Consider the following 23888-nt stretch of genomic DNA (forward strand, 5'->3'; position numbering starts at 1 on the left):
ATCTACAGAAGCCAGCTGTAAAGACTGAAGCAGAAAAACTGGTTTGGTGGAGAGATCCAATAACAGAAAGTTAGGAAAGAGGTAAAATAATAACATAGGGTAGAGGTTATGCTTGCGTTTCTCCAGGACTGAATCAACGGTCAATGTGGGTGCCATTGAGATGTCTAAAGCCCTACTATGAGCCAGATACCCAGGAAGAGGTGTTAGGAGGATCTCAAAGGCCCATCGGTGGCAGCATTGTCTAAGTTGATGCTGAGGAGTACCCCAAATATCATGAGCAACACCCATTGAACACAGCCACCTACCTGAGGACAGATCAAGAAGCTGTCACAGATGGCAGAAGAAAACCTGAGGAAAGCGGGACAACCAGTCCCAATGAGTAATTTAATGATAGCTATGATAGCAGTGATCACCATTGCCATGAGTATTCCTTTAGCAGGGCTGACACAGTTACACATGCTTTCTGGTCTCAGTGTTTATCATAATAAATCTGCTCCTATAATTAAGGCTCACTGCCCTCAAGAATCTAATTGTAAACAGAAATGGACATGGCCAGAAAAAATGAATGTACTTGTTTCAGAAAATTGCATTTGCAGAACATGCAGAGGTGCTGTGCAACGATTCCTATGGAATATTTATTGATGCATGCCCTAAGAGGATGTTTAGCTTAAATTCCACCTCTCAGTCTGTGTGCCAAGGCCACACTATGTTCAGCTTGTCTGACCAAAATGATCAGATGGTAGAAATGGTAAGAGATCCTCTGGAAACATGGAGATAAAATGGCACCTCAACATCAAATGATATGGCCCGCTCTAGGAGCTAAACATTAGGATTTGTGGAAACTATTATTGGCTCTTAATAAGGTCAAAATTTGGGAAAGAATGAAAAAGCATCTAGAAGGACAATCTGATCAAAATTTGGGAAAGAATAAAAAAGCATCTAGGACAGTCTACAAATATGTCTTTGGATATTGCGAAATTAAAAAGATCCAATATTTAAATTATGCCAGGCACACTTGCTGTTAATGCCAGGAACAGGAGTGCTTGAAAAAGCTGCAGATGGATTAGCTGCTATTAACCCATTAAAATGGACAAAAACACTTGGAGACTCTGATTTAAATGATGATTGTGCTTTTAATCTGTGTTCTTTGTCTTTGTATAGTCTGCAGATGCAGATCTCACTCCTGTGAGATGTAGTTCACCGTGATAAAGCCACCTTTGCTTTTATCGTCTTGGAAAAACAGAAAAGAGGAATATGTAGGGAACGGACCCCCAAATCTGGCCACAGACGGGCCCCCAGACTGGTCATAAACAAAATCTCTGAAGCACTATGACATGCTCGTGATGGGCACGACACTCACACTGAGGGTTGTGGGTTTACTAGAATGAGGGCAAGGAACACCTGGCCCACCCAGGGCAGAAAACCACTTAAGGCATTCCTGAACCACAAACAATATCATGAGTGATCTATGCCTCAAGGACCTGTTCCTGCTGCAGAAAGCTAGTGAGAACCCAACCCTTTGTCTTCCTCTTTACTGAATCTACAATCTATAGAAGCAATGCTTATCACTGGCTTACTGTCAATAAATACGTAGGTAAAGCTCTGTTCATGGCTGTCAGCTCTGAGGGCTGTCAGCCCCCTGATTCCCACTCTGTACATCGTAATTCTGTGTGTGTGTCTTTAATTCCTCTAGCACAACTGGGTTAGGGTCTCCATGACCAAGCTGATCTCAGCAGAATTCTTTGAGATTATTTAAATTTGGTGAACTTTATTTTATAAAAATGTCTTTATTTTAGGTAAATTATATCGTGTCATTCTCTGTGGTCATATCTTCCCATGTTTTGCATTATGAGATTCGGTTGGCATGGTACTCTAAAAGCCATTCTCAAACTTTCACTTCCTAGGATTTCTAGTTACCATACAACACGCCATTGTTTCCTCTGAACAACTGAAACACCACAGATGTAATGACAAAAACAAGGACAGGATCTGAAAGACAGAAAAAGGAAGACAGTTTGTCTAGGGATATCAGGACCTGCAGAGTGATGTTATGGTCACTTTACTTGGTTTTCCTAGTGTCTTCCATATATCAAAGGTGATGGACTGTAGAAGTTTCCAATCCAGAATATCCAATAGGCACAGAAGAAAAGGACTTCAAGGAAATCCTCTTCTCTCTCAACCAAAGGACAAGGAGAGGATGACCTAACTGCACACAATAGCATAAAACACTTCTAAAGGTAATAACCAAGCTGTTGCAGGTAAACGCTACCAGAAAAAAATAAAATAAAATAAATTAGTATTGCCATTTCTGTGGAGCCATGTACAGAGACAATCTTCTCAACACATCAGTGATGCTCTGATTCTCTGTAAAGTCAAAGTGAAACTAGGCAGTAAGTCTTTTTTTTTTTTCTTTTCTTTTCTTTTTTTTTTTTTTTTCTGAGTTGGAGTTTTTCTCTGTTGCCCATGCTGAAGTGCAATGATACAGAAGCTCAGCTCTCTATGAGCTTCACCTCCCTGGTTCAAATGATTCTCCTGCCTCATCCTCCCAAGTAGCTGGGATTAGAGGCCTGTGGCACCACACCCGGCTGACTTTGTATTTTTAATAGAGTTGGTGTTTCTCCATGTTGATCGGGCTGGTCTGGAACTACTGACCTCAGGTGATCCACCCACTTTGGCCTCCCAAAGTGCTGGGATTACAGGCACGAGCCACTGCGCCCTGCCAGAGAGAATCTTCTATCAGCGTCCTGGAGAAAGCAGAGGAGAGCTTTCCAATTCCCTTATGCCAGCAGACTCCGGTAGCAAGCTGAGCATACAGGTCGACCCAACAACCACAGTTTTTGAAGAGCCAGAGCTAAGTAGGACAGATTGCACTGTGTGTCTTGACTGCTGTCCCCACTACCCTCCTCTACCCTATCCTGTCAGAAGGCTTCAGTGGGAGGAGTTAACCATCTACCGCCACCCACCCTCTTAGGAACTGAACAGTCGAAGTAAATCTAAACTAGTTAGCACTCTGCTATTTCCCCAAATTAGCAACTGTACCATCTACAACCGCTCCAAAGAACATCAAATGTTTTGAATGCATTTAAACAAAAGAAAACAGGTATGAGATCTGTATGCTGAAACATATAAAATACTGGAGAAAGAAATCAAATAGAAAAAATAAGAGATACACTGTGTTCATGGATATAAAGACATGATATATCATGTTAATTTTCCCCAGCTTGATCTATATGTTTGATGCAATTCCTATCAATATCTCAGCAAGAATTTTTGCAAACAATGCAAACTTACTAGGATAGCTCCTACAATTATTAGTATATAAGTATATAGTGGGAGAAATCCATCAACAACATTTCAAAGACTTATTAAACAGCTAAAGTGATCATGACAGTTTAGTATTGGCATAGGGATAGATGCGCGTAAAAATTGAGCAAAAGAGAAAGCCCAGGAATAGAGCCACACTAGTGTGGATATGACCAAGTAATATGACATAAATGTGGCAAGCAAAAATCAGTGGAGGAAAAACAGCCTTTCAGCAAATGGTGCTACGCAAGTGGACATCCAACAATTTAAGAAATAAAACCTTAACATAAACCTTACTCTACAGAAATGAACTCAAAATGGCTCATCAACTTCAATGTCATATAAAATTATGACACACTTTATAAAACATTTTCAGAAAAAAGAATCATAAGAAAATTGAAGCCTCTTAGTTGTAGCAAAGTGTAGCCATAAAAGGAAAACCGATAAACTGGATCAAATCAAAATTAAAAACTATTGCTGTGAAAGTTCTTATGAAGACACAAAAAAGCCAGTCTGCTGCAGAAAGGGGTACCCTTCCTGCTGATCACTGCAGACCATGGGAGGAGAGCAGCACCCTCTCTGCTGAGAGCAGCAGCTGCAGCAGAGAGCTGCAGAGACCTGCAGAGACATCTGAATGACTTGCCTACAGACACGAGCCTCCGTCTGTAAAGTGAACACACCATGGGAAGACCTGCCTATAGAGAAGAGCTGCCTACTCCTTTGTGAGGTATTGCTCCTCTTATGACCCAAAAGATGGATGAATAAAGCACAAACTGACAGATATTCTGCTTTGCCAGTACAGCTGGGTGTCCAAGCGCCTGCACATCAAGAAATGCTTTTTACTGTGACCGGCCCTGAGAAGTTTGCAGTCCAGTCATTTATTTAGTATATGATTAACAAAAGAAGCTCTGAGTCAGCACACTTGTGGATAATTAACATGGTTGAGAGAGTAGTTCTATGAATAATTAAAGCTCAGGTACCGTGGTCTAAAGTAAATTCCATTAAACGGCAATATCCTTGGTCAACCTCCCTCCAAGAAGGCAATGTGGCTTAAAGGTTAGTTAATGGAGGTAAGGTAAACAAGCTTAACTGGGGAAGCCTCTATTGTCCCTAATATTTATCCTATGACCTAATGCTCTAAGGTAAGAACTGGCTGCCTTCAGCCTGTTCAATTATTACAAGCTATGTAACCTTTCGGCCTTCCAAAAGGTTTGTGATTATTCCCTATATCTTTCCCTAATATCTCCCTTTAATATTTCTGCCACCATCCTGAGTGAACCTCAACACTTTGAACCATTTTAACACTAAATAGAACCCTTCTTCTTCCTCTTTACCCTTCACTTTTCTCTGTATCTCGTTCTCCCTGCACACAGGACAAGAACTCAAGGAAAGGCATCGTGGTCACAGAGGTTCCTGGCAAGTAAAATTGACACCACAGTGATCCTGTAACAGTAGCACTAGAATTTCTGTCTCAAATTTTTATTTGGAAGTTAAACATTTAGGGGACTGTTAGGAGACTCCCGACCATATTTTGACATCCTATTTGTTCATTTGTAGCTGGCTTTGTCTGATACCACCCTAACAGAGGAAAGTGTATACTTGTCAAGTAGGGGCACAATTCCAACTTCCCTTCTTCACTTCCTTTGACACCCAAAGCAGTGCTCCTCATTACTGATAAATAAATATGTGGATTCCAGCTTCAACCTAGACATTACTTGTACCTTCCTGACTAGAAGTTGAAGGGTGTCTTGTTACCACATGGCAGGGTTGAAAACCCTAGCTCTCTACTTTACCTTCCCTGATTCCACTCCAGCAGAGGGTTGGGGTGCTTCATTAATGCTTGGTGCTCTCTATGTTCCAACTTAAACTTTGTCGTCCTGGCTAGCTTTTTTGAGTTGCTTTGTTTTGTGTTGTAATGTTTGACTAAAGTAGGATGGCTATTGTATAAAGATTTTGGTCTTAATAAGGTGTCCCTTTCCTAGCCCTGTGTCTTTAGAAGCTGGAGCTTTTGGGCTATGTTTTTCTCTATTCCTACTTACATTTTTGGGTACCAGCTCCTTCAGGATCAAGTCTGTGATAACACCAGGCAAAAAGAATTCAGGGACCTCAACCATCTTATCACTTGTTGCATCTTGGATTTCCTCACCAGTTTATCTTCTTGCTCCATCCTTCAGTCTTATGTTTGCTTTATATATCTCACACAGGGATATTAATTGTATTTATGTGAGGGAGAAAGTACATCTCCATCTACTTTATTACTCAAGTGATGACTCAAGATGAATAGCGTCCATGATATTCCTTTTGGTTGTAAAATTCAAAGTAATTTTTGTTGTTGAAACAGTTTAAGCTAATTTAACCTAGATAGAGAGAGAATACTTAAGAAGGTACAATGTCTTTGTGTGAATCCTAGAAGAAGCTAGGATATTTTCTGGGTTAGACTGCTCTGTGATTGGTTACATTAAAATCTTGTAAAGATGTTCCTCAAAACACAAATAATTTGCAGAGGGTGGGAATGGACAGATATTCGAATCATGCTGATCACTTTATGTTTTGCATTTGCTTACGCTTTTTCCTCCTTCACACTCCCTCTCCTCCTCCCTGTGCTTGTTTTATTGCTGCTTTTGTTGTTTGTTTGACACTTGTCTTATTCTGGCCTTAAACTTACAATAATGTATTCCATATGTTAACCTGTCTCATTCCATCTTTCAGTACTTTATCCTCCCTTTCTAAACTGTCATTTTCTTTTTCGCCTTGCTGTTCACCCAAGTTATTCTTTTCATTTCTTATTGCATCTGGCATTAGCCTTTTTATTGTTGTGGATTCTTTTGAGATGAAATCTTACTCTGTCACCCAGGCTGGAGTGCAAAAGCAGGATCTCCGCTTACTGCAACCTCCACCTCCCAGGTTCAAGCGATTCTTCTGCCTCAGCTTCCTAACTAGCTTGGATTACAGGCACCCATCACAACGTTTCACAATTTTTGAATATTAAAAAAGATTGTGTTTCACCATATTGGACAGGTTGGTCTCAATCCTTTGACCTCAGGTCTTCTACCCATCTTGGCCTCCCCAAATGCTGTTATTACAAGCCTGAGACACCACCCCTAGCTGGAATTTTTTTTAAAACACTCTTCATGTTAACCGTTAGCCGTGTCTATCACACTACCATCTGAAAACCCAGTTTGAGAACTAAAAAGTTAATAGCATGCGGATACAGGTGGAATGACCTTTGTCTTGTGTCATGATCTTCCAGGAAAGGAAATCAGGATTCCCTTTTTAGATGGTAGATTCTAAACTTTTTCTACTTATACACAACTTGAAAATATGTGCATATGGTTAGATGGCACCACTAGGTTTCCATCCTGAGGAATCTAGCTGTCCAAATCCATACTCATTTTCAGCTATCCCAGAAAAATGAGTGATGAATCTTGTCAGACCTTAGCCTGTGACACGAAAACCTGCATAATATATCAAATCCACAGTGAATGCTGCTTCTGAAAACTTGTGCAGCTGGATCCCCAGTGTATTCCATTTCAGCACAACAACCAGAAATCTCTACTGCAAATAAAGGAAGGAGTGGTAAAGATACAGCTAGTTCTTTCAGGCAAGGACCTGCTACTCAAATCAGAAGATGAAGAATAACTTTCAGAAGAAGCAGGGGAAAATCATAACTAGATGTAAAAGGAAAGCATGATAGTCGAAGGGATAAGCAGGGACGCTAGCCTCAGTAAGTCAAAATTATTGCATCTCTAGTGAAGGATACTGTGACGTACCTTTTATGAAAAGTCGTGGTGAGGAATGAAGAATAACAAGTAATGCCACAACACAAAGAATGTTTGTTTTTGACAATGAAAATAGATTTTATGGTTGTAAGTCCACAGTCAACATCAACTAATTCACATACACGTGTGTGTGTGTGTGTATACACACACACACACGTATGTATCAGATACTGTATTACATCAGTGCTGGGTGTCCAAGACAGACAGACAGACAAGAAAACTAATGTGATAGATAAGAAGCACTTCACAGAAGGAGTGATGTCTGCATTGTATGAGTCTTAAGTAGGCAAACAGGGACAGAGCCTTTTACCTCCAAGTAAAAGTGGGACCCAAGTTACCAGATGGTAAAGGGCATGACTGAAAGTGATGTTCTCTGAGTGTTGCTCCAAATGGACTGTGGTGAAACACAAAGACATGAAGCTGAAAGGAAAACAAATTTTCAGGTCAGGAAGGGATTTGTTCAGCCATGCTCATGATCTGGACACAGAAACTAAAAGTTAATAAATCCTGACAAAAGCAATTAAATATGACTTCGTATGGAGCATGAAACCAATGTGTTGAAAATCTGCATTAGAGATGGGCTTTGGTGGCTCAAGCTTGTAATCTCAGTACTTTTGGGGGCCATGGTGGGTGGATCACCTGAGGCCAGGGGTTCAAGACCATCCTGGCCAACATGGTGAAACCCCATTTGTACTAAAAGTACAAAAACTAGCCCACATGTTGGGCATATGTAAGTTTACCTACCAAAAGATTGAGGCACAAGAATTGCTTGAACCCAGAGGTTGAGGTATCAGTGAGCTCAAATAATGCCACTGCTCTCCAGCTGGGGTAACAGGGCGAGACTGTCTCAGAGAAAGAAAAAAAAAAACAGAAGGAAATGTGCATTAGAAAACATGAAAGGTGGACCCTAACAGGAGGTAACTAAAGGCACAAACAGGTTGGAATGCTTTGATGTAAGATACAAAAGGTGTACTGTTAATGCCAGCTGTAAAATTCCACAATGTTCTGACAGTGATGCAATCCATGAGCATAATATGATGTAAATTTTATTATTCAAGTGATGACACAAATAATTGTGGTCATGGTCACTGAGTTCACTAGGGATGAACTGCAATGAAGACAATCTTTGTCAACTAAAATCCAAGTTTAAAATAACTAGGGAAATGTAATTGAGAAAATACTGAAGTATATAGTATGTGTTAGCCATTCTCTAAATTTTCTCTGTGTGTGTGTGTTTGTCTGTGTTTATGTGTGCATTTATTCCCTTTGTGCCACCCAAATGTATGCCCTCATTTGATTTATGCCAGACTACTTGAGAAGTCACTTATTTTTTCCTAACTCCAGTTGCTTCTTCTCCCTTGTTGCTGTCATTGTTTGTTATGTCCCCTCCAAATTTCACACTGAAATTGTGTCCATTGTAATAGTGTTGGGAGGTAGGACTTTCGAGAGGTGATTAGCCATGTGGGTACAACCTCATGACTGACTTGATGGTATCATATGGAGAAAAAGTTAGTTATTGTGTGAGTGGGCTTTGGATCAAATGATGAGTCTGGCCCGATTTTCTGTTCATTGCATGCCCTTCACTGTAGGAGGCCAACCTGCCATGTTGTAACATAGAAAGAAGATCTCACCAGATGCAGCCCCTTGGACCTCCCCACCTCCAGAAAAATGAGCAAAATAAGTTTTCTTTACAAATTACCCAGGCAGTGGTATTGTGTTGTTTCAGCAGAAAATGGACCCAAAGAATTTATTATCTCTTCCTCTTAAGAGAAATAAATTAGTTAACTTACAAAGGCACCTGTCAAATTTCCTTTCAAATGATCAAAAAGCCCATATGTATTTTTGGTAAAAAGTAGTACTATAGCCTGCCAGTGAAACAAAACGCCATTTTATTCTTAACCATACTTTTAGAAATAAAGGAAAAGCAAACATATAAGTAAACATGCAATTTTATTGTTCAATAAGATAACTGCAGAAATTTTTAGGGGTTTTTTTGTCAATATAAATGTTAGTCTCCATTGTCATGCATAATCTGGTCCTCCTTTAATGGCAGATCATTGCAGTTAGGGTGATATTTGTCCAGTGGTGATGGTTGAAGAGCTGGCCTGGCACGAGGGGCAGCTGATCTATCAGCTTTCGTAGGCATTTGCAACCACGGGTTGCCTGCTGGTAGCATATTACGATATGGAGCCTGATTGACTGATACCACAGGATATCTTGGGGGAACAGCAGATGGTTCCACTATCAGCCCAAAATAACCATTTTGTAAGGGAGATATGATGTGGTATTGAGAAGTTGTGGTTGTAATAAAATTCACAATGTGGCCCCTTGCTTGCATGTAGGTGCTGTAGGTACTATGAGAGTGCATATGAATAGTGGTCAATTGATTTAAAATACCATGTCGATCTGTTGCAATTTGTTCTGACAGTCCAACTGAGGTTGAAGGTGAAGGAGGAGGGAAACCACTTCTCATTGGGACAGATGAATTTGCAATTATCTGTCTGACAGAAGATTCTCTTGGCATATTTAAAGTTTTAGAGGCTGAAAATAAACTTTCTTCAGTAGCTTCAGCAGCTAAGGCAGAATTATGATTCTCCATGTTAGCCCCCACTCCAAAATGCTTCTTGTTGAAATCTTCATTGAATAAAGTAGACATAGGTGAAGTATTTTTAACACCAATTCTTCTCTTCACTCTTACTAAAAGCTGGGGATAGCCACGCTTGAAATTTGGATTATAATAGAACTTTAACTAAAACCAAAGAAAAAGGAATTCAGTGCCATTTTAAGCCAAGAGACAAGTGAAAATAACAAACATAACACACAAAATATCAGATTTCTCTTTCACCACACAAACTTAATGTCATCAAATAACTTGTAGACATTGTTTACTATTTTTAAGAATGTGCTTGTTGGGAAAAACCACTCAAGTTGTTAAGCCCTCAAGTGAAAACACATTATGTGTTAATAGTAATATTTCATTAAGTGGCTTTGGTACATTGATTTGGAGTTCACGGGTAAGATTCAAAGTTGTTAGCAAAATTTCTTAAAACACTAAAAGGTTAATGCTCAAGCTGAACACAATAATTTCAAAAAAATAATTTCTACCTTAATATTTTACATAATTTTCAAAATCTAGTCTTACTGCATGTATTAACATATTTACTGATGTACAAAGTAAAATTACATATATATTTTACATAAAGTGGTAACTGAAATATGTTAAATACCTTGCTTAAGACAGAGGATTCTTTCTCTTCTGCCAGAAATGTGGCTAGAAAGGCAGATCTTTGAAAATTCTGTTGAATTTTACTAAATCCATAAAGGTTGAGCTGTCGAAGAAAACTTTTGATAGTAGCAGTCCGAAATATTCTGTAAGGAGACTTTTTTTCCAAAATTTCTTTCTTGAAAAGTTCTTCATTAATCACTATGCCAGTTCCATTCTCATCCCATGAAATAGACTTGAATTGGTCACTTTCAACTATTTTCCAAAGTTTCCTGGGAAAGTTCAGAGAAAGAAAATCATCATCTTTATCTGGTTCAGAGACACAAACTGTGTAACGTGGCCTTTTTAACAAGGACCCTTGTGACAAAACCTGAAAAGCATTTTCTTCAATCATTGACCGTAAGTCTGAGTCCCCAGGGAAGGTGTGTTCACACACTGGAGACCTAGCGGAGGCTTCTGAACCAGTTAATTCATCTTTGGGAGAAACATCTTGAGTTTCTGAAGAAACATGTGCCATCTCAAATAAATATTTCTTTAGCTACTCTTCCAGCCTGCATGGTACTTCAAGACTGCAGCTTCAAATGCTGCTTCAGAAGGCCTAGGCAGGTAAAGTAATCTAGACCATCACAATGGTTCCCAATCTGAGTAACAATGACATCACGAGAGGACTTTGGTCTCTGAGCAACCAACAAAATCTAGCACAAAGGGTTTCCTTCCCAATCTGGGAAATGTATCCAGTGAAAATAAAATATAGACCGCTCACTTACACAATGTAAGCTGCAAAAATCTCTTCGCTGCAGCATTATTTAAATAAATAAGAAAATGATGTCCTCAATCCTTGAAATAAACCCAATGTTCTTCCTGACACACACACTATAACTACATTGGTGTGAGGAGCATAGGGCCTAGTAATTGCAAAATGCAAAAGAAAAAAAAAGGAAAGAAAAATAAAAAGAAATATGCACGATTTTAAAACCAGTGTGGCATGTTGGATTGAAAACTGATGCAGTGCAAAACCTATGTGGTAAAAAGACATGGGCATAGAGATAAAAGGTAGGTTATAGCTTGTCAGGGGCTGGGAAATAAGAAGAACTGTTTAGTAGATATGGAGTTTCTGGTTGGGCAATAGAAATATTTAGGAACTAGTGATAGACGATGATTGTACAACATCATAAACATATTAAATTCCGTTCAATTGTATACTCAAATATAATTTTATATTATTTGAAACTTACCTTCAAAAATTAAGGTGAAGACAAATATGAATAAAACTGATTATATTTCAGAATGAAAAGTTATTTTTATGCATATCTCTTCAAAACATGTTTCAGTCATATCAGAAGAATATATAATGATTTAATTTGGTATGTCTGTAAATATCTGATAAATGTTAATGATGAAACAGATTTTAAAAGAGGGTGACTTACTTGTAAGGGGATCCCAAAGAGTGGGAGATTCAAAAAACAACAATAATAAAAATAATAACAACAAGAAAATGTTTTAAGAGAAGTACATATGTATGTGTGTCTAAGTGGCATTTTTTTAAATTTGGCTCCAAGAACCAAATCTCTGTTAAAGAATAGATTTTGTAAGGAATAATCTTTGTGCTATGAAAATAATGGTATCAGTATAAAATAGGACTTGTTTTAAAAAATTTATCACTGAGTTCAGTGTCTTAGGGTGAGCTGAATAATAATAATAATTAATAGTAATGGAAGCTAGCCTTTATTGAGTATCGAGTACTGTGCCAAGTACTTTACTTGTATTAATTAATTTAATCCTTACAATATGACAAGGAGTGTGGAATTCGAATCCCCATTTGGACAATGAGGAAATTGAGGCATGTGGAAATTAAGTAATTTACCTGTGACTGCACACAGTGGAGTGGAACTAGAATTTCTCCTATTACAGTTATCATATTTCAGTGTATATGTACCTAAGATTATATGATTTTTAACTGGTAATTGATTCATGTTAACTATCTACTCAAACCCCTAAGTCTTATTTGAATGTATTACTGGTAAGCCAGTACTTCCCATTTTGTACAGTTGAGGTCTGAAGCCAAGTCCAGGACCTGAAAAACTGCACTTAACCTCACTGAATCTATCATAATTTGTAGCCCACAATGCTTTTCAATACATCTTGCTTATCCAGTTTTTCTTCCCTGATTTACTTAGCTGGCTCTCTTCTCTTCTGGTAGGGATTGACTTCACATTTGACACTGTAATCTGTAAACTATATACTACATGTTTTCATCTTAGCTGTATGTGAATGAGTTGCTTAATTTATTTTACTTTTCTTTTGTGTTTGCATTTAGAAAGTAGCTTCCCAGAATAAAAAGCAGTGGGTATTTTCCCACAGTTGTATGGAGGTTATCTACTCCATTGTCCCTTCCTGATGGAAGGATCAAAAGCATTTACCAATTTGTTATACACTTCATGTAACAGTTGTTTGTGCTCCTTTCAATATTTTTTTCATCAGATATATGCTTGAAAATGATACTGTGCACAGGACTTGTCAACTTAGTTTCTGCCTTTCTGGTTAACAAAAATGTATGTTTTAGTTTATTAACTATAAAATAAAATTCTTTTTCTCTTCCTAGGCTTAAATAGAATAATTAGTTAAAAAATCAAGAACTTACCTTATACACATTTTCACTATATTTTTTCTACTTTGCATCCAAAAGTAAATTGAGTGGTATAGTGAAAAGATAAAAGGATGGAGATTGGTGAGTTCATGGGCAGGAGACCTGGTTTCCACTGTTAGTTTTCTCATTATTTGGCAGTATGGATTGCCAGAAGTTTTTTCTCTTCTCTAGGCTGTAAAATCTGTAAAATGAGGAGACTGGAATAAGATGAGGTAAGACACTTCATTACTTGAAAATTACCTTGAATTCAATATAAATGTTATATAACTTGTTCTCTTCCAAAACATTAAAATGGCTTTGTCTGGGTGCTTTGTATACAACTCCCCAAGCTTTATTTAAAAAATATTTCTGCATATTTGTTTAGAAGAAACATTGCCAATTAAAACTTAGAGGACAAAACATCCTGAGTATTACTTACTGCTGGATCTTATAAAAATACCAGTGACATTTGGCTTTTTTTTTTGTCTTTTTTTTTTTTTGAGGCAGAGTCTCCCCCATTGCCTAGGCTGGAGTGTAATTGCATGATCTCAGCTCACTGAAACCTCCGCCTGCCGGGTTCAAGCAATTCTCCTGCCTCAGCCTCTCACAAAGCTGGGATTATAGGCACATGCCACCACGCCTGGCTAATTTTTTCTATCTTTAGTAGGGACTAGGTTTCACCATGTTGGGCAGGCTGGTCTGGAACTCCCAACCTCGTGATCCACCCGCCTCAGTCTCCCAAAGTTTTGGGATTACAGGCATGAGCCACCCCAACCAACCTTTACATTTTTTTTATAGTGTAAGTTTTTCTGTGGATGGCTATAGGCAAATCAGAGAGGTATTTTCACATTTTTGGCATTTAAAGGGGACTCAGAGGACTGCAACCCTCTGCTTCTACCCTGTAATCTGTCTACTGAAGGATGAGCCCCCAGGAATGCTGGGATCCTCTGAAAATTCATTCACACACCTGCACAATCAGCCACCAATTTATTAAAAAACAAGTTTTCTGTGAAAATGCTCAATTGCTTTCTGTGTATGAAAGAAAAACATCACAATAAAAACATCTCGGAAATATCTTTAAACATATTTGCAAGTATATTTTTGGTGATTTTTAAAAGATACGCTGAATTTTCCTTTTTTAAAGGCAATGCAGATTTAAAAATGATTTTGTAATAGTTTACTGGTGTAAATGAAGATATCAGTGAAGATAACATTTATTTATATGCATTTTTAAATGCTACTTTCCTGCTTGTTTTCACCTTGTGCTTTATTCTTTATTTATAGTTTCAAAATGTTTTACTGAAGAGAAAATTTAATATTTTTGTTTTTTTTCTTCTCATTAAGTCTATGGGTACTTTTATCATTTAAGAGATACATTCAAAATAAGAAAAAGTAGAGAAATTTAAAATATATATGTATATATATTTATTGCCAATTTTCCTCAATAATTTGCTTGCAAATGAATACAACTGGCTGGGCGCAGTGGTTCGTGTCTGTAATCCCATCACTTTTGGAGGCCAAAGGGAGCAGATTGCTTAAGCTCAGGCATTTGAGACCAGCCTGGGCAACATGGTGAAAGCCCATCTCTACCAAAAATACAAAAAATTAGCTGGACGTGAGGGTGTGCACCTGTATGTAGTTCCAGCTACTCAGGAGGCTGAGGTGGGAGGATTGCTTGAGCCTGGAAGGTGTAGGTGGCAGTGAGCCTAGATCATGCCACTGCACTCCAGCCTGGGTGACAGTCAGACCCTATCTCAAAAAAAATACAATCAATGACATTTGCTTGCAGAAGTGAATGAAATGATACGACTTAAAAATACTTAACAAAGTTAATCTCAGTAGTTAACATAAGTTTTTTTTTTGGAGTCTCACACTGTTGCCTGGGCTGGAGTACAATGGCACAATCTCGACTCACTGCAACCTGTGCCTCCTGGGTTGAAGAAATTCTCCTGCATCAGCCTCATGAGTAGTGTTTGCCAACATGCCCAGCTAATTTTTTGTACTTTTTAGTAGAGATGGGGTTTCACTATGTTGGCCAGGCTGGTCTTGAACTGCTGACCTAATGGTCTGCCCACCTCAGCCTCCCAAAGTGCTGAGATTACAGGCTTGAGCCACCAGGCCAGCCTAACGTAAGTATCTTAACTCTATTTTCCTCAGAATATTAGTTACTTTATTAAGAACTGGAGAAAAAGAAACTACTGCTAAAATTGAACATAAACTTAGTAGAAATGTATGTATATATATGTAGATTATATATAATATACAAACACATTATATATATATATATATATATATATATATATATACACACATGTTATATATGAGTAGATTAATACGAAGTTAAATAAACAGATTTTTCCTATTCAACTATCCACTATATTGGGAACTCAGAAGAAAACTGATGAGGAAAGGGTAGGACCTATGCTTATCAAAGAGTAAATTAAGGCACTAATACCAATAATTATATACAACAATTATGATATGCATGGAACATATCTAATTACATCACTTTCCCACTCACCATCTCTTCTTAAGACAAATATTCACATTCTCCTCTAGTCATAAGATACTGGATTAATCTGTAATCTTCAAAGTCTTCTTTGGTGTTTCCTTATCTATGACTTCCAAGCTTCCAAGTTTCTCCTTTTCTCTAGTTGGCTGCAATAGCTCTGTGCTCAGATTCACTTGGCAGTCCTTGCCTGAAGATCTTTTTGCCTTAAGAGCTAACATTTTATTTATTTTCACTTTTAGTGTAAGTCCACAATTACTCATACAATCATTCAACAAGTGTTTCATGAGAGCTTCCTATTTGTGAAGTACTCTTCCAGGCATTGGGTGATTCAGCAGTGAATAAAACTAACCAAATGTTTCCGCCTTCATATAGCTTCCAACTCAAGAGCAAACAAATATTTAATTTCAAGCAGTGCTGTAAATAAAAGAAAAGGGAGTAGAGAGTTGGCAGAAGGAATGGGGGTGAACAATGCTTCTACAGAGAGATGACATTTAAATGACATAAAGAATTAGGTTAGTAAATACCTGGAGGAAGAGTGTTCTGGGCAGAGGAGATAGCCAAGTTCAACAGCCTTGTTGTATGAAGCAGCTTGAAATGTTCAAGGAAAAGCCATAGAAGACCAGCGTTCTTCTCTTTTGGCAGCTGAAGACACAGCATTCTTTCCCTCTGGAAGATGCAGTTACAGGGTGCCATCTTAGAAATAGAGAGCAGCACTCAGCAGACACCTAATCTGCTTGTGCATTGATATTGAACTTCCTGGCCTCCTGAACTGTAAATTACTAAATCTAAGGTACTTCATAGGTGCACAAATTAAACAAATTGGTATTGATAAGTGAATGTGCTACTCTAACAAATACCTAAAAATGTGAATGTGGCTTTGAAACTGGGTAGAGGTTGGAAGAATTTTAAGGTGCAGGCTAGTAAAAGCTTAGATTGCCACGAACAGAATGGTAAGGGCAATTCTGGTGACAGCTTAGAAAAGCAGAGCTATAGAGAAAGCCCCAGTTTTAGAGATTACCTATGTGGTCATGAACAGAATGTTCATAGAAATATGAACAGTAAAGGCCATTCTGATGAGGTCTCAGATGGAAATGAAGAATATGTTACTGGAAACTAGAGGAAAAGCCATCCTTGTTACTAAATGGCAAAGTACTTAGTGAACTTGTGTCCATGTTCTGTTTTGTGGAAGGCAGGATTTAGAGTAATGAACTAGAATAAAGTAGAATATTTGGTGAAAGAAATGTCTATAAGCAAATTGTTCAGGGTGCTGGATGGCATGGCTTAGCTGCTTATGGTAAAATGCAATAAAAGATAAACATATTGAAGATTGAATTTATAATTCTTAGGGAATTAAAAAGGGAAGAATGTGAAGATTTGGAAAATTGTCAACCTCGCCTAGTAAAGAATAAAAACCTATGTTTAGGAGACAAAACCAAGTGTGTGGCCAAGTGACCATCTGATGAGGAGATTAGTGTAGGTAGAAAGAAGCCAGATTGCTTTTATCGAAATAATTGAGGAATGATCCTGATGGCAAAACAGAGGTCTTCCAGGACACCTCTCTCATGACAGACACAGAGAACTATGTCCTTGAGGGCAGAATAGTTTCAAGGAAGGGTTCTGGAATGACTGAAGATCCTCAGGGTTTGCTGCCTAGGCCCACCTCAAGTCTCTGCTTCCCCCATTCCAATGCAGTGCTCCACAGCAGTCTCAGCTGTGGCTCAAGTGCAGCAAGGGCAGCTTCTCTGGAAAGTACAGGCTATAAACATTGACAGCATTCATGTAGTGCTAACTTTGCAGTCACGCAGATCAAACAAGCTGTGGAGGTATGGATACCTCCTAATTTTCAATGAATGCCCCAGAGAAACTTCGGGTCCACTCAGAGAAATACTGCAGGATAAGGGCCATTGCAGAATGCCTGTATTAGTCTGTTTTCATATTGCTATAAAGAACTGCCTAAGCCTGGGTAATTTATAAAGGAAATGGATTTAATTGGCTCACAGCTCACCATGGGTGGGGAAATCTCAGGAAACTTACAGTCATGGAGGAAGGGAAATAGGAAGCCAGGCACCTTCTCACAAGGCAGCAGAAAGAAGTGCTGAGTAAAGGGGTAAGAGCCCTGTGTTAGTCCATCCTCAAACTGCCAATAAAGACATATCTGAGACCGGGTAATTTATAAAGGAAAGAGGTTTAATTGACTCCCAGTTCTACAGGGCTGGGGAGGCATCAGGAAACTTACAATCATAATGGAAGGAGAAGCAAACATGTCCTTTTTCACATGACAGCAGGAAGAAGAAGTCCTGACCAAAGGAGGAAAATCCCCTTATAAAACCATCTGGTGAGAAGTCACTCACTATCATGAGAACAATATGGAGGTAACCACTCCCATGATTAAATTACTTCCCACTGGGTCACATCAAACCCCTTATAAAACCATCAGATCTCATGAAAACTCACTCATTATCAAATGCCCCCATGATTCCATTACTTCCACCTGATCCCACCCTTGATGTGTGGGGATTAGGGGGATTACAAGCCAAGATGAGATTTGGGTGGGGACAGGAAGCCTAACCATATCATTCCCTCCACTAGGGCAATGCCCAGTTCAGCCATGGGGTCAGGGCTACCAAAGGGGATCTCCACAGGGAAAATGCCCAGTGGAACAAAGGGGTCATGGATACTGCAGACAGCCACCCCTAGAGCAGTGTTTACTGGGGTTATTGGGTGAAGGCCACCTCCAAGACCCCAGGCCTACACAGCCACTACTGCAATGCCAGCCTGGGAAAGCTCCAGTCAAATGAAATGTATGGGTCAATTTCTGGACTCAGTACTCCATTTCAGTGATATATGTGTCTGTCTTGATAACCATTTGTACTAGCAGGTTTGATGTCTAGTGAGGGTTACACACTTTGTCTAAGCTATTACCTTGTTGCTGCATCTCTGAAGGGGAGAAATGCTGTATTCTCATGTGGAAGAAAAGCCCAAAGGTCTAAGTTAGTTCCTTCCTTCCCTTTTATAATGATCTGTCCCTCATGACTTAATCACTTCCCAAAAGACCTCACCTTTTAATATCACCACCATAGGGGTGAATTTCAGCATGTGAATTTTGGAAGGGACACGTTCAAACCATAGCACTCCACTAGTGGTGGGCCAAAATTCATGCTCTCCTCACATACAAAAATACATTAATTGTATCCCAAAAGTTTTAACTCATTCCAGCATAACATTTAAAGTCTACATGCAAAGTCTGATCTAGAACATGCAAATATTATTTAAATCAGATATGGGGGATACTAAAGGTATGATTCATCTGGAGTCAAATTTGCCTCCAACTGTGAGCCTGTGAAATCAAACCAGTTATATGTCTCCAAAATACCATGGTGAGACAGTCATGGGATAGGCATTCCCAATCCAAAAGATAAAATTAGGTAAGAGGAAAGGGGTGATAGTTTGCTTTTGGTTTCAAAACAAAACAGGACAAACAACATTATATCTTAAGGCCTCAGAATAATATTATCTGACTCCTGTCCCACAGTCCAGACACACGAGTGAAGGTTGAGTCCCCAAGGCTGCAAAAAACATTCTCACTTTGATTTTTGGGGTAGAGCCATGCCACAGCTCTTAGGGTTTGATTTTATATGGATATCTAATTTTTCTAACACAACTTGTTGAAATGACTATCCTTTTCCACAGGATTTTATGCAGACCATTTTTGTATGGGTCATTTTGTATGGGCCATTTGTAAAAAACAAGTCTACAGTTGTGTTTTTACTTTTAAAGTTTTACTTTTAAAGTTGAACCCAAAAGGGACCTATTATCCCTTTCCATTATTCATATGCTATATCAATATATGATATTTCCCCTATCATATTATGCATAATAATATGCTTCAATGTATTTAGGTCTTCTTTAATTTGTTTTTATAATACTTTGTTGTTTCTGTTATATATTTCTTATATAGTTTTTGTCAAATTTATTATGTATTTTATATTTTTGTTTGTTAGTGACATTGTTTTAATTGTTTTATCATTTTATACTGAGCTTAGATTCCACAACCTTGAAAAATCCACTTATTAGTTCTAGAGGATTTTTGTAGATTTTAACATTTTTTTAAATTTAGATGATATTGTCTATTAATAAGCAGTGTTATTTCTTTCATTCTGGAAAGATTTTATGTCTTTTTCTTCCATTATTACATTGGCTAGAACCACTAATACAACATTGAAGAGAAGTAGTCAGCACTAATATCTTCATTTTTTCTCTGTCTTCAAGGGAAAACCATTCAACCTTTTATCATTACGTATGGTGCTGTGGGTTTATTACCGATGCCTTTTATCAGATGGGAGAATTACATTTCTATTGCTAATTTGCTAAGAGTGAAATTTTATCAAGAATGGATGTTGGGTTTTGTCAAGTGCTTTTTCTGTGTCTATTAAGAATATCTTGTTTTCTTTTATAGGCTGTTAATTGTTAATGATACTGAGTGATACTGATTATTTTTCTAAAGTTAATTCAACATTGCATAAAACTCACTTGGTTATGGATATGTTATCCATTCTGTATACTGTTTTAGTAAAAAAATGGTTAGAAAATTTTGAATTTGTTCATGGGAGACATTAGTTTGTGATTTTCTTGTAATTTCTTTGTCTAGCTTTGGCATCAAGGTAATGTTGGGCTTGTATAATGAGTTAGATAGCATTCTCTCCTTTTAATTTTCTAGATTTTGTGTGGAGTTGGCATTATTTCTTCTTTTGATATTCATTCGAATTCTTACGCAAAGTCATCTGGGCCAGACATTTTCTTTGTGTGAAAGTTTTATTTAAAAATTTCAGTTCTGTTTTTAGATATAGTATTGGGGTTATCTATTTATTTTTGTGTTAGCATTGGTAGCTTGTCTTTTCAAGGTATTTGTCATTCATTTCAGTTATTGCATTTATTTGTATAAAGTTGTTTATGACATTTAATTATTATCCACTTAATGGATGTAGAACTTTAGTGATGGCACCTCATTCCTAATGTGTATATTTTTTCCAGATTGATGTGGCTATAGGTTTATCAGTTATATTAATTATTTCAATGAACTACCTTTTCATTACATTGATTTTCCTTAGTATATTTTTGTTTTCTATTTCATTTCTGCTTTAATTTTATTATTTTATTCATTCTTTTTATTTTGGATTTCATTTGCTCTTTTGTCTTATTTTCTAAACATAGAAATATAGATGCTCTTGTTGTTATAAGAGCAATCTTTTTTGTCTCTCTCTGATGTCCAGGCCGCAGTCCAGTGGCACCATCTTGGCTCAGTGCGAACTCCACCTCCTAGGTTCAAGTGATTCTGTTGTCCCAGCCTCCTGAGTAACTGGGATTACAGGCATGCACAACCATGCCCTGCTAATTTTTGTATTTTTGGTAGAGGCAGGTTTTCCATGTTGGCCAGGCCAGTCTTAAACTGCTGACCTCAGGTGATTCCCCTGCCTGGCCCTCCCAAAGTGATAGGATTATAGGCATGAGCCACCACGCCTGGCTAAGACCTATCTTTTCTGATGTAGAAATTTTAGTGCTATAAATTTACCTCCAAATATTGTTAAATCTGAGTGCCACAGATTTTGGTAGGTTGTCTTTTCATTCTCATTTAGTTCAAATTACTTTCTAATTGCATCTTATTCTTTCCTTGATCCATCTCCTCTCCGGAACTATGCTATTTAGTGTTAAAATGCTTGGGAATTTCCTAGACTTTTTTTTCTGATATTAATTCCTAGTTCAAGTCGATTGTGGTCAGAGAATGTACTTTGCATGGCTTCAATCATTTTACATTTATTCAGACTTGTTTAATGATCCTGTATCTAGTTTATCTTGGTATATGTTCTGTGTGCACTTGAAAACACTTTGTATTCTACAGTTGTTGTGTCACGTGTTATACCAAAGTCAGTTAAGTCAAGTTATTTAATATTGTTTTTCAAGTCTGTATATTTTACTGATTTTTTCCAAATCTTTTATTATTTATTAAAAGAAGAATATTGGCATATTTGACTATAATTGTGAATTTGCCTATTTCTCCTTTAAGTTTTATTAATTTTTGCAATGTTGATTTTGAAGCACAGTTATTTTGGATGCCTAAATATCAAATTTTTAAATTCTTACATTTCTTTGCTAAATTCTCCCTTTATCAGTTTACAGTGTCCCTCATTTTGCGTGTGATATTCTTGCCTCTGAAATCTACCATATCATATTATATAGGTATTCTAGATTTGTTTTCAAATAATATTTCCTCTTTGCATCTAATGTGGAAATTAGTCTTCTAATGTTTTCAATGTTACTGGTAGCTTTAGTTTGCTAAGGTGGCCATAGTAAAACACCACAAACTAGAGGGCTTATACATCATGTATTTTCTCACAGTTCTGGAGGCTGTAAGTTTAATATCAAGGTGTTGACAAGGATGGTTTCTTTTGAGGGCTCTCAGAATCTACAATCTCTCTTGCCTAGCTAGATTCAGTGACTTTTCTGCCTTTGTTTTCATATGACGTTCTACCTGGGTATGTGCCTCTACATCCGGATTTCCCAGTTTTTAAAATGCCAGTAGTATTGTCGTATTGGATTAAGTCTTGTCCTAATTACTTCATCTTAGTTCACATCTGCAAGAATCTTGTATTAAAATAATGTCACATTCTGTGGCACTGGGGGTTGAAACTTCAACATATTAATGTGGGGGAACAAAATTCAACCTGTAGTGTTGGTCTTTTATTCTGCAGTGTTGAATCGGCTATATATACACCCAGTTTATTTTTCATTTCAGACCTGTAATTTATATCCATAGAAGTTTGATTTTGGTATGTCTTTCATATGTTTACTTAACATGTCCAACCTTTCCTCTTCCTTTTTTTTTGAGACAGAATCTTGCTCTGTCACCCAGGCTGAAGTACAGTGGCACAATCTTGGCTCACTGCTCCCTCTGCCTCCTGGGTTCAAGCGATTCTCCTGCCTCAGCCTTCCAAGTAGCTGAGACTACAGGCATGTCACACCAAGCCCTGCTAATTCCTTGAATTTTTAGTAGAGACAGAGTTTCACCGCGTTAGCCAGGATGGTCTCAATCTCCTGACTTCCTGATCCACATGCCTCGGCCTCCCAAAATGCTGGGATTACAGGCATGAGACACGGCACCCGGCCCACCTTTCCTCTTATTTACTGAACATATATAATAGAGTTAGAATATCTGTAGCTGTTTTAATATTATCGTCTACTCATTCTATATGTGCCATTTTCTGGTCTCTTTTTGTTGAATGGCTTTTCTCTTGTTTTCCTGGCTTCATGCATGCTTGGTAATTTTTTATTTGATGTCAGACGATATGGATTTTACTTTTTTGATGCTGTTTTTCTTCTCCTAATATTATTTTCACACTTAAATCTGAGATGCTTTAAGTTTCATTGGAAAAAAAAACATTGATTCTTTCAAGGCTTGTTTTTGAACTTTGTTAGACTAGGTATTAATCTTGGGCTATTTTTGTTTCCCACTACTGTGGTGATACCCTCTGAGGAACCTACCTAATGTCATGTGAAGTAAAAGGTTTTTCACTCTGACTTATCAGAACATGAACTGTTTGAGCACTAAGAATTGTTTCTTCTACTGTTTTTAGATAGTTATTTCTCCAGCCTCAGTTAGTTTCCTCCCATTTATGCACTGATTCAAGCTCAACTAGCACTGAGGAGGACCTTCAACAAATCTCTGCAGTTGTCATATTTTTTGTGCGTATCTTTTTTTCTCTTGTATTCTTCCCTGAAAATTCTAGCTGTATTTCCCTTTCTGGACTCCTAGCTCTGTCATCTCAACTTAGGGAGGCTACTGGATTCCATTTGGGTTCTCCCTTTCTATGATGTAGCCCAAAATCTCCTTTCAGGCAGTAAGCCTGGACAATCATAAGGCTTTATTTTGCTTTCCCCCTCTAAGGAATTATTTTCTTTCACTACCTAATCTCTAACACTTAAAATCATTGATAAATGTATGTATACAGTCCAGTGTTTTCAGTTGTCTCTACCAGGAAGATAACTGCATTACAAGTTACCCCATCTCAGCTAGATGTTTCCTAAGAGAATATATTATTATTTAACTTTTTATAATGAAAATAATATATTCCTATAAAAATTTCAAGCAGTACAGATGTATATACAGGAAAAACTTACATTTCTACCATTCTGCCCACCCTCTTTCTTGTAAAATTCAACTGAATTCCTGGTCCTCAAAGGAAACAGCTCATAATTGGTATGCCCAATTACAGATAATTTTAAATTCATTTAAATATATATACACACATACTTTATATATATATGTGTATATACATATAGTCATACACATATATGCAAATATTACAAATACATAAATATATATATTTTTAGATAGGGTCTTTCTCTGTTGCCCAGGCTGGAGTGCACTGGCATGCTCTCAGCTCACTGCCG

The 23888-nt window shown here is 37.7% G+C and overlaps 1 protein-coding gene across 3 annotated transcripts; it reads right to left on the minus strand.

Moving 5' to 3' along the window:
* Positions 1-9015: 9015 nt before the first annotated feature.
* LOC129476768 (heat shock transcription factor, Y-linked) lies at positions 9016-10893 on the minus strand. 3 transcript variants are annotated; one of them, XM_063635501.1, is made up of 3 exons: positions 10676-10686; positions 10310-10577; positions 9016-9831 (listed from the first exon to the last, which is right to left on the minus strand). In XM_063635501.1, the coding sequence occupies exons 1-3, from the start codon at positions 10684-10686 to the stop codon at positions 9091-9093; spliced, it is 1020 nt and encodes a 339-aa protein (XP_063491571.1). In that variant the 3' UTR covers positions 9016-9090. The 3 variants fall into 3 exon arrangements, with proteins under 3 accessions (XP_063491571.1, XP_055125597.1, XP_063491573.1); XM_055269622.2 differs by having other exon boundaries at positions 10310-10891; XM_063635503.1 differs by having other exon boundaries at positions 9336-9583; positions 10310-10893.
* Between the last annotated feature and the right edge of the window lie 12995 nt (positions 10894-23888).

This window comes from Symphalangus syndactylus, chromosome Y, assembly GCF_028878055.3.
Source record: "Symphalangus syndactylus isolate Jambi chromosome Y, NHGRI_mSymSyn1-v2.1_pri, whole genome shotgun sequence".
Classification (NCBI taxonomy): domain Eukaryota; kingdom Metazoa; phylum Chordata; class Mammalia; order Primates; family Hylobatidae; genus Symphalangus; species Symphalangus syndactylus.